The 11,936-nt window shown below is 43.1% G+C and overlaps 1 protein-coding gene across 1 annotated transcript; it reads left to right on the forward strand.

The window, feature by feature from the left end:
• The first annotated feature begins 9,891 nt into the window (after window positions 1–9,891).
• Sstr1 (somatostatin receptor 1) lies at window positions 9,892–11,067 on the forward strand. The gene has a single exon (XM_076848234.1). The coding sequence runs from the start codon at window positions 9,892–9,894 to the stop codon at window positions 11,065–11,067; it is 1,176 nt and encodes a 391-aa protein (XP_076704349.1).
• The last annotated feature ends 869 nt before the right edge of the window (window positions 11,068–11,936 follow it).

The following is an 11,936-nucleotide window of genomic DNA, read 5'->3' on the forward strand; positions in this document are numbered from 1 at the left end:
CTGAATTAAGAGATAATTTGTTACTTTCAAATGAATAGGCAACTTAAGGAGAAAATTGAGGCAATAGTTGGATTCATTGAGGAATACGAGAAACACAAAAAATGACTTAGATTTGCTCTTTATGTAATTTCCTGTCATCAAAACCATCCTTTAATTGAATGAGTTTAAGGAGAGATAAGACTATAGAAGTGTGGCATGATGATTAAGAGCACAAGTCTTAGTGTTGATTGCTAGAGTCAAATCTGAGCTCTAATTATTTTAGCTGTGTGATTTGAGTGTTATTTAACTTCTCTGTGCCTTCATTTCTTTATATAAAAAATGGGAGTAGTCAATTAAAACTTCCTCACTGTGTAGTTGAGAGGGTTAAAAATTCCAAAGCTATAAGTGGAAAGTACTTAGGACACACAAGGCATAGCTTTTTTGTTCACTTTCTAGTGGCAAGAGTCTCATTTTCAGACATTGTAAAAAACACTTTTAAAATTGAAACTAATTCTCATTCAACTTAAAGCCATTTGTCCCTGTACAGTAAAGAAAAGGGATGTGGTTCTTTTTATTTATTTTTCTTGTTTTGTTTTTGAGAAAGATTCTTGATACCAGACTGTTCTCAAACCCCTGGGCCCAAGGGATCCTCCCACCCCAACCTCCAGAGTATCTGGGACTATAAGCATCTTTATTCTTTCTTTACATTATTTGTTTACTTCTCTCTTTATTTTTTCTCAGTCTTTGGCTCCTGCAGAGGAAAGGGAAGAGCTTTCTCAGACAGTCTGGTTTGAGACAAGCAGTACAGTATCAGCCAGAGTCCTTATGATGTGGATGAAACAGACAACTTTGGAATGATTTCAATAGAAGTGATTAACACCATAAAGTTACTTTAGCTAGAGATGTGACATGCAACAAACATCTGTGAATGGAATATTGTTTACCATGCTAAATCACAGACTCAACCATATAGGCAGGAAGAAAATTATTATGATTTGAACATGAGGTGTCCCCCAAAAGAAGGCAGGTAGGGTGTGGCTAGAGGAGGTGGGTCATTGAGGGCATGCCTTTGGAGTGTATATTTTGTCCATGGTGAGGGGAGTCTTGCTCTTTGCTTTCTGACACCATGCAACCTTCTGTTTTCCTCCACTACACTCTTCTGCTATGATGTTCTAACTCACCTTGGGCCCTGAGGAAGAGAGCTGACTGTCTATGAACTGAGACCTCTGAAACTGTGAGCCCCCAAATAAACTTTTCCTCCTAAAATTGTTCTTGCCAAGTCTTTTGGTCACAGCAATAAAAAACAAACAAACAAAAAAAAACTAAAAGATAAGTAACAAAAATTAAGGATAAGTAACATACACATAACAACTTCTCAGTAAATACTTCTTAGAGTGAATAATTGAATGCCAGATCTATTGTATTAAACTCTTGAGCAAGAGGGAAAAAACAGATTCCTTAAATTCCTCTGGCTAACTCAAAATAATGTCACATTGTCATCTATACTTTATAAGTAATTTTATAACTGTTTAATACTAATATAGAGTTTACTATGTGCCAGCATCCTAAATGCTTTTAATACATTTATTCTTTTTAAAAACCCTGTAGCATAGATGTTACTATTTTTGTCATTTTTATGATTGAGAAAGCTGAGGCACAGAGAGATCAAACACTTTGTATAAAATTAAGTACATGGAAAATATGAGATTTAAATCCAGAAGTTTGGTACTTGATTGTAGCACTATGCTTTTGCAAACAGCATTATGTGATTTATATAACTATAGCAATCCCAAGAGGAGGGCATCACAGACACAAGCATACCCTAGGAATCTCTTGGTCATGGGGATCTAGGGGTTGCCTAGAAGGTAACAGATTACTCTACCACCTATTTCAATTATTTTACTGTCTTCTTTTGGGCACATTTTTTTTGCTATGTATTTAATACTGTTAATTTTCAGAATAAATTTATTAGTGTTTTTCTGACAGTACAAATAATTATGAAGGAAATAAATCAGCAAATGCAAATGCCTCATTAAATAGAGCAGACACTTATGGCCTGGAGTCGTTTCCTTAAAAATTCTAAAAGCTTTTATTGCCTTTACCTTATTTAAAAAGCAATACATACTCATGGTTTTAAAAAATTTTTAAATTTTCTGCAGAAAGGAGAAGAAAGCATCCAAGACCCCACTACCTGATAGGTTAATAATGTCCTAGCGATCCATCTTTCAGGTATATGCAAACATACGTTCATTTGGTGTGTATGTGTATGTTTGTATCAATTGTTATTTATATAATATTTTGCTTTTTACTGGAAGAAGAGCAAAATTTTGTTTTGTAATGAGAAGGGCTACACACATGTCAGAAAATGATGCAGTGTCTGGTATGGGGTCTTCCCTCCATCTTCTCACAGGCCTGGCTTAAGTACTGGTGTTTGAAGTTCTCCCAAAGACCCTACTGTTTTCTTTGGGTTGCTTACCTTGCAAGTTATATATCAAGTTCATAATCTGTTAAATAAAATGTGTCCTATCATCCTGTTTTCATTATGACCTGGGAAGACAAAGTCCAGTTTAGATTTCTAGCACTCTTCAGGAGCTCTGCCCTACAATCTGTGCCTCCCCTGCCCCTAGAAGCCCATCTCACTTCAATTTGCTCCCCTGGCTTTGGCTCCACAGTGAACATCCTCATGTACGTTAGGATTCTCCAGCCCCCCTGGTCAAGTTCATGCCTCATCCTCCCTTAGACGGTTACCTCTTGGCCTCCTGGCAGGCCTACAGGTATTGGTACCAGCCATGTAGTCAGCTCACACTGGCCTTGAAATGCAGGCTTGGGCCTCCAGGCAGGGAGTTCCAGGTCTATAAGAATGTGATCTAGAGTAGATCACATAGTCTAGATGGGGGACAGCTAACGGACATCTTCCATTAGTTCCAAGAACTACTTGTCTTGTAGGGAAGAATGTTGCTACAGGACAGAGAGATTAAGACTTTTGCGTACCATCTGGAGGAGGTGCTGATCAAAAATAATCATTAATGATTAATGTCTAGTGGCTTTCTCTAAATTGTGACTTGAACAAGACCATATAAATAATTATGAAGGAAATAAATCAGCAAATGCAAATGCCTCATTACATAGAGCAGAGCAAAAAAAAAAAAAAAAAAATGGGGGTTGGGGAGGGAAGGGAGACAGAGATGGGATGTAACTTTAGAGTTCCTGACATCTGTATCTGCCGAATCATGGAGACTTTACACTTGCTCTGGCTTCTATTTGGAGCAATCCTCACCAGATGTGTGTTCTTTCACCTTCACATCACTGGGGTCCCTCAGATATCACCTCCTGTCCCCTCAACTCTATCTAACCCCTGACAAATGTGCCCACCTCTCCAGAACTCTGTGGTGACACCTCCCTGCTACTCATCTTAGATATACCACTAAATACAATCAACACTACTTGAGTATCTACCTGTTTGCTCTCTTTCTGCCTCACTACAATGCTGTAAGAAACTGGTTACTCTTCTTGCCACTAACATCGCTTCCTCAAACAGTGCCTGTCACTGGAGGGCATTCAATAAGTATTTGTTAAATTAATGAATAAACTCTTAAGTCATAACCAAAAATACATACTATTCATACATAGTAGGATTCAAATATTAATTTACAATTCTTTCTAACAAAGAAAACAGAGGCAAAAGGGTGACCATGTATAGTATAATTTAAGGAACTCAGTCTGTTCTAATATAGTCTGATTTTTTTTCTGTAAATATTAATAAAATAAAATAATGTCAGGAATCAAGACATTGGCCAATGACATAAGCAGTGAACTCTTGGCTGACTCAGGCAGTCAATGAAATTTAGTGTCACCACCTAGAGTGTGCTATCTTCTGACCTCTCTCTTCTGACAGGAAAGTCAGGCTATCACACAGGCTGCTTCCTTAAGGCCAAGGAATAGTGTCATTCCATGCTGTATGGAGAAAGTAAAGCAGGACCTGGCCCTGGTCAGCCTGAGACAGCCCAGCCTCAGGAGGAGGGAGTAAGCCAGTGTCCCAGGCCTTCTCTTCCACAACCACTTGAGTGGTTCTGAGCCCACCTTCTGATGATTCAGACACTGCCCCATTCTTCCTACACCCAACTGTAAAAGAAAAGAAGATGAAGATGTTCTCAGTATACAACCCCCACCAGACCAGCTCCAACTTAACTTGGAAAAGAAGAAAATCATTGAAATTGCTTCATGCCACCAAAACAAAACCATGATTTGGCTGATGGAACCTGCCTCTGCATATTTAAAATGAGAAAAAAAGCTACAGCACCTTAATGGTGAGTGTTAAGATGTCTACAAAGTTTTCATCTACAATACTGGTTTTCCTTCACCCACCCACTCTCAACCCTCAGCCCTTTGCTGGGCTTTATTAAAGCTCCTTACCTTGAGAAGCTGCTGATAGACCTAGTCTACCCAAAAGAACAGCTGTTTATTAAGGAATAGGTGATTTGCTGTAAGTGTTCAATAGTTATGCTCAAAAACAATCATCGATTGAGTCACTGAAAAAAAGTATGGTTTCATGACTGTGAAAGAAAGCATTTTTAGATACTTCTGCTCAAAAATGACAAAAATTAAGAAAAAAGATTTTGACAGAATTATTTGAAACTAATGCAATCCACTTTAAAAACTTTAACTAACAGAGATGTTATTACAGAAAAAAATTGCATTGCTGGTAAGGACCATTCAACATAATATAGGTAACATGTGGTGACTTTTGTTTTGTTTTCACTTATCTATTAGTAATAATAAATACTTTCCTGCATGTGCCCAATTCTTTTTCTTAGAAATATTATTTAGTCATAGAGAATCTATGGGAAAGAAAGTAAGTTGTTGCACCATATGTGTCTTTTCTGAAAGCACAAAAAGACCATTATGCTCTTTCACAGAAGAGGTTAGAGGGAAATCAGCAGGCCAGGGCCAGTTTGCTGAGATTGGTGATGAACTGAACCACAGGCTACCAAAGCTGCTGTGAAGTGATTAGGCATCCCTGGGAAATGTAGTTCAGGATTGCTCCTAAGTCCTATGGTCACTTTGAACCCTAGTAACCTTCTTATTATATCACCATCATGTTAGCTGCCTAGTGGCAGATGGCTCTTAAATGACGCATCCTCTACTTTGGGCCATATTGCTGAGTGGTACTTGCTCCTTATTCTCAGCTTGGTCCCATCTGCCTGGACAGGTGTTTGTAAACACAACTATGACAATGCCAGTGCAGAGTATGTTCCAGGAAGTTTTTCCTTTAATCCCTGGTCGCAGCCAACCGTTTACCACATGCATGGATTATAAAAGCTCATTCAAGATTCACCATAGGTTCCAACTGGAAAAACCACATTAGTAATGATCTTGACAGAAGCAGAGTTAGAGCTCCTGATAATTACTGTTTCACCAAACCAACTGAGACTGAGGACTGCAATTAAAAAGAAACGATCTTCCATGTATAATGGCTTTCTCACTGCATGCTACTATTAAATAACCATCATTAGCTACTAAAGCATGTACTACCCATTTTCCAGAGCCCTTTCTCTGCCAAGAAATTTAAGACCAAGAATGATCAATGAATGAATCATCAGCATAATAATTGTTGATATAGGATGTGCAAATTGAAATTATTCAGAATAATATAAATATATGAGGAATTATTACAGATGATGATGTTACCCACATATTAAAGTTCTTGTAAGAGGCCTGCAGTTTATGTCTTTTCATCTACAATTTATGAGCTAGAAAAAAGTAACCTTGAAAAAAAAAAAAGCAAGGAGATTTGGGGTGATTTTCTAGCTATTTGCTGGGTTCTAGAGATAAAAAGATAAATAAAATATAGATGCTATTCCCCAAAAGCTTATAGATTTCCAAGAGAGGACAAAATGCACACGTGCATTCAGACACACGCACACACACACACACACACACACACACGCAATTCAGCACAGAGTGAAAAATACAATAATGTGTGCCTCTGGTTCAGGGTGGCACAGGGGAGTGCAGCTTATAGGAGAAAAATCACAATATGGGAAGAAGATAAGTCTGTTCAAGTATCTGCAGCCTCCTAAATTAGGACTTTTCATATGCCCCTTCCTGGAAAACATCCCTTTCTCTTTTCCTTTATAGAAATACATATCATGGATGCACAGGATAAACAGTCACCAAAGAAGGGAGAGGTGGAGGACTGGTAACTTACGTAGAGAGCACAAGCTCTTTCTAAGGATTTAGACTTATGAGTTTAAAAAAAAATAAATAAAAAGCTTTTTAACAAAACAAGAAGGTTGTTGAGTCCTGACTTTTCACAGGCTGTGATCTTAGATCATCATAACAATACCATACCTATAGCAATTCTCTGTTTCTGTAGGAAATATTTACTTTACATTGAGGTATGAGTGAAAGACAAATTCCTGCTTTTAATCTGATTTTAAAATAACTGTAACCCTAATCCCTAATATGTTGCTTAGCTCAGGAATGCCACCTTTTTAAAAATTTGTTTTTGTTTGCTCCTAGGTTGATTCTCAAATACAATAATAAAAAACAAATAACTGAAGAGATTTGGTAACATTGCTTAACTTACTTAATCTCAGTTGCTCTCTTTTTTTATTGAAATAAAATTCACATACATTCATATTTTTTAGTTATTTTGAAGTGTACAATGTGGTGATTCTTAGTATATTCACAAGTCCTGCAATCATTACCACTAATTCCAGAATATTTTCTTCATCCAAAAAAAGGAATCCTCATGCCCATCAAGTATGTTTTCTCCATTTCCTTCTTCTCCAGCCCCTGGCAACCACTAATCTACTTTCTGTCACTATGTGCTTGTCTATGCTTGTCAAGTCACATAAATGGAATCATGCAATATGTGACCTTTTGTGTTTGTTTTCTTTCACTTTTCATAATGTTTTCAAGGTTCATCTATATGGTAACATGTATCAGTACTTTATTCCTTTTTAGGGGTGAATAATGTTCAATTCTGTGGTTATACCATATTTTGTTTATTTATTCTTTGACTGATGGATATTTTATTTGCTACTTGTTGTTGTTGCTGCTTCTATTAGAACATCCATGTATGTACAAGTTATTATTCCAGAACCTGTTTTCAATTTTCAAATTTTTAGGGGTAAAAAACAGAATTGCTGAGTCGTATGGTAGGTCTATTTTAGACCTTTTGAGGAATCACCAAGCTATTTTTTTTTAAGTTGCTACATCCTTTTTTAAATTCCTACCAGCAACATATGAGTGTTCCAATTTCTCCACATTCTTGCCAACATTTTTAAAAATATATTATAGCCATCTAGTGGGTGTAAAGTGGTATCTCATTGTCAATTGTTTTTTATGGATAAATGGTCCATCATTGAAATCATTTCACAAGTGAAGATAGCATGCTTGTGTTAGGTCTTAAGTTTTCTTCTTTTTATGTGAGGCCACAATTTAATTGAGAGAAGTTTTTTCCTAAGATGAATTGCAAAGTGAACTTAATGAAATTCTAACAATAAAGCTGTCTTTTATCAACTCCCATCACCCACTCCCCCTGGAGCCACCATGATCAAAGTCAATGCCCCTAAAAGATGTCTGTTGAATGCCAGTTCCCAGAAATACAGCCAAGTGTCTTTAGTCAGTAATGGGCAGAGCCATCTAAAACATTATGAGGCTTGGGTAGTAAACTGCTCTTCTGGGACAAAACCTATTCCTTTTATTTTTTTTAAACATGATATACACTCATTTTTTCTCTCTTCCAAGTTCTGTATTTTTAAGAGAGAAAGAAACGTAACTGAACACTAATTTCCCATTCCACTTGATATAAGGCAAGTTGTTTAAGTAAAGCAATGGGTTAAACAGCATCAGTCCTATGAAATTTTGAATTCCACCATAGCACTTTTATCATTAATAAGGCAGTCTCCTTTGCACACATGAGTCTGTCATCACTTAATTAATGTCTGATTGCTATCACCAATACACTACAAGCTATTCTTTCCCTCCCAAGAGCACTGAGTTTTGAGAACTAACAAATGTATATATGTGAATGATTACCCAGTGTGTTTGCCTCACGTTGGTGTAAATGTACTGAAGGGAGAAGAAAAAAAAACCTGAGACTCACTGCACAGTGGGTGCCTTTTAGTTGAGCATAAGGAGAAACTGGAGACTGCAAAGCTCCAAGGAGATTGAGCACTGGACAGCCATAGGTCCCTCTTCCTGAGAGCTGCACCTTTCAGAGACTTGCAGGGATCTTGCACGGAAGGATTTATGAAAAGGAATGGGGGAATTGAATAGACTGTGATGCTTCCACTGAAAAGCCAAAGAAAGACTAGTCTCAGAATGGTGGGAAGTCCCACGGGTCATTTAAAAATCATGGTAATTGAACACCCATTCTTTCTTACACGGAAATCTTTCAATTGTTAAATGAAGTCAGCGAGCTTCAGGCGTGCCTCTATCAATGCCCGGGTCTTAAAGGTTTAGCCACATGTAATACACTAGTATTTCCTAATACTTCCTGGGAAAACCCGCTGCCATCCCGCGGATCTTGGGACGAAGACAGTCTGGTCAGCTGCCCAGACGGCCCCTTGTGGATTTAATGGAGCTGGGTTCCCTCAGATCCAGGCCTTTGCGCTCTCTTTCTCCCAGCCCCGCCCGCCAACTCTCCAGGGTACAAAGTACAACCGGGACTCGGGCGGAGCGGCTCTGAGCAGCACAGGCTTATCTTTCTCCAGTGAACACCTAGATGGATTTCCAATACCGTGCCTGGCAAGTTCCGGAGGGAGCCTCAGGCTCCTCCCGAGCTCCCACCGCCGCGTCCCAGTTTCTGCAGTCGATATTTCTATGGGAAACGCAGGGAGCTCTGGGCACTATAACATTTACTAAAGGATTCGCCGTGTTTCACTCGGACCCCTTACACTCCTGCCCGCGAGGAATTGCTTGCTGTGTTATAAATCAGAATCCCCTAACACACCAGTTGTGATTCTTCCTGCTCTTAATGCTCGCGGCTCAGAGTCAGTTTCTACCACTCTAAGAGTATTTGCGTGGGCTCTTGTGCGGGGTTGGGCCCAAAGGGAGTTGGAATGCGCAAAGAACGTCTGCGCGCTACCAGACCACACGTGCACTTTGCACCGGGCGTCTTCGTGTCGGTCAGGAGATAGAGCGCTCTGGGACGGAGACCGGGAGCTTAAGCTGCAGGTCTGAAGGGCAGGGCAAGCGGTGGAGGGAGGTGAGGGCTTAGGGTCCCGGGCCCCGCGACATTAAGGGAGTTGGTGTTCCCCCAGGAGATGTCAGCAACTGAAGGAAACTGAGATGAAATCCAGACATCCATGTTTGGGGTTCGCTTTAGTATTTGCTTTGGATAGGAGTGGGATGGGATGGGACCAACACTATACCTTTGGCTCCCACTTGCCCTCTAGGAAGGCGGAGACACTTCCCAGGTCGTTCTGAGGGATGGGTAAAGGTGTTGCGAGGGAACCCCAAAGCAACAGCTCGAGTTGAACCTGAGAAACACTGGGAAGGGAAAAAATTGGGGGAGGGGGAACAAACCACCTAACTGCCCTCCTCCCTCCCTCCTCCCTTTTCGTAGCTGCTGACGCGCTGGTGGTGCCTATTAATCATTCACCAGCCCAGAGCCGCGCCAGTTAATGGCTGTGAAGCCTCTTGGCCTCTGTTCTCCACACTCTGGTGTGCCCAGGCGCCCAGAAGCAGCAAGAGGCAGCGCTCAGGCAGGCAACCGCTAGGCGATGCGCCGAGCAGGAGCTGGTAGGAGCCGCGCTCCCCGCAGCTGCTGCGCTCTACCCTGAGGTTCCCAGTGACAGTAGGCTGCTGGAAAGCTACAGGGTACTGAGGGAGGGCGCAGGCGGCGGGGACTCCAGGAGAGCGCCCTAGCGCCGGCAGCCCCAGCGGCCCCCCTCAGCTGGCATGTTCCCCAATGGCACCGCCTCCTCTTCTTCCTCCTCTCCTAGCCCCAGCCCGGGCAGCTGCAGCGCAGGCGGCTGCGGCAGGGGCCCCGGGGCTGGCTCTGCGGACGGCATGGAGGAGCCAGGGCGAAACGCGTCCCAGAATGGGACCTTAAGCGAGGGCCAGGGGAGCGCAATTCTCATCTCTTTCATCTACTCCGTGGTGTGCCTGGTGGGGCTGTGTGGGAACTCCATGGTCATCTACGTGATCCTGCGCTACGCCAAAATGAAGACGGCCACCAACATCTACATCCTAAACCTGGCCATTGCTGATGAGCTGCTCATGCTCAGCGTGCCCTTTTTGGTCACCTCCACGTTGTTGCGCCACTGGCCTTTCGGCGCGCTGCTCTGCCGCCTCGTGCTCAGCGTGGATGCGGTCAACATGTTCACGAGCATCTACTGTCTGACTGTACTCAGTGTGGACCGCTATGTGGCCGTGGTGCACCCCATCAAAGCAGCCCGCTACCGCCGCCCCACAGTGGCCAAAGTGGTGAACCTGGGCGTGTGGGTACTATCTCTGCTTGTCATCTTGCCCATTGTGGTCTTCTCACGCACCGCGGCCAACAGCGATGGCACGGTGGCCTGCAACATGCTCATGCCTGAGCCTGCCCAGCGCTGGTTGGTGGGCTTCGTGTTGTATACATTTCTTATGGGCTTCCTGCTGCCCGTCGGGGCCATCTGCCTGTGCTATGTGCTCATTATCGCCAAGATGCGCATGGTGGCCCTCAAGGCCGGCTGGCAGCAGCGCAAACGCTCGGAGCGCAAGATCACTTTAATGGTGATGATGGTCGTGATGGTGTTTGTCATATGCTGGATGCCTTTCTACGTGGTGCAGCTGGTCAACGTGTTCGCTGAGCAGGACGACGCCACGGTGAGCCAGTTGTCGGTCATCCTTGGCTACGCCAACAGCTGCGCCAATCCCATACTTTATGGTTTCCTCTCGGACAACTTCAAGCGCTCTTTCCAGCGCATCTTGTGCCTCAGCTGGATGGACAACGCAGCCGAGGAGCCAGTCGACTACTATGCCACTGCCCTCAAAAGCAGAGCCTACAGCGTCGAGGACTTTCAGCCTGAGAACCTGGAGTCCGGTGGTGTCTTTCGTAATGGCACCTGCACTTCCCGGATCACGACTCTTTGAGCTGGGGCCGCTCAGGGGCCCTCGCCAAAGCGGGGTGGGGAAGGACGAGTAGGGGAGACTAGGTATGAGGGGATGTCATCTAGGGCGCCAAGGTGCGCTGGGAGTAACTTGGGGTAGTGGAAGGAACCAGGAAAGCTGTGCAAATAAGGTTGCATTGAGAGTTTAGCTTAGAAACGGAGAAAGCTTTCAGATGCTCTTCTCCCACTTTTGGCCCTTTGCTCCACTACGTTTGCTGCTCCGTGTCCTTCTGTTCTCCACACCCTATAACTTAAATCCTTCTTCTCGGTCTGGCTCGTGCAGATCACGAACTCATTAACGTCGCCAATTCAGTCTATTCCTCAGCCCCTCTATCCTTTATTTGTTTAAGGAGCCACGGTTACTACCACGGATTTCCCTAGGGGTGAGTTCCCAGTTCGCTTTCAGCCCTTTCCCGCCGCGCTGGTCAGCTGGGCAGTCTGCCGGGTGCAGCTAGCAAAATGCCCGAAATTATCACCGCTCTTCCTTTGCGCAACCTTACTTTAAGGGACGGAGAACTTGGGAATGAACTAAATTGATAGTCTTTCCGCCTACTTTTCGGTGAAGGCTCATAGTTGCTTTGGCCCCTCCACCACTCCCACTTCACCCAGAGCAGAGCCCGGTGCTTAGTAAAATAGATCCTGTGCTTGAAACCCAGCGTTCACGCATCCACATCCAAACCCCTGTGGAGCAAAACGGAGCTGGGAAGTAAAGGAAGAGAGGAATTTGTTGAAGCTTCCTAACCTAGGGATAGGGTGGGGGTGTCACAGAAGCCACCCTCACGCCAGACTAGGAACCGGTTTCTAAGAGCTAACGCTGGGCGCCCCTGGGCTACACGCATCTGCGTTAGGCTG

The sequence above is a fragment of the Callospermophilus lateralis genome, chromosome 3 (assembly GCF_048772815.1).
Source record: "Callospermophilus lateralis isolate mCalLat2 chromosome 3, mCalLat2.hap1, whole genome shotgun sequence".
Lineage (NCBI taxonomy): Eukaryota > Metazoa > Chordata > Mammalia > Rodentia > Sciuridae > Callospermophilus > Callospermophilus lateralis.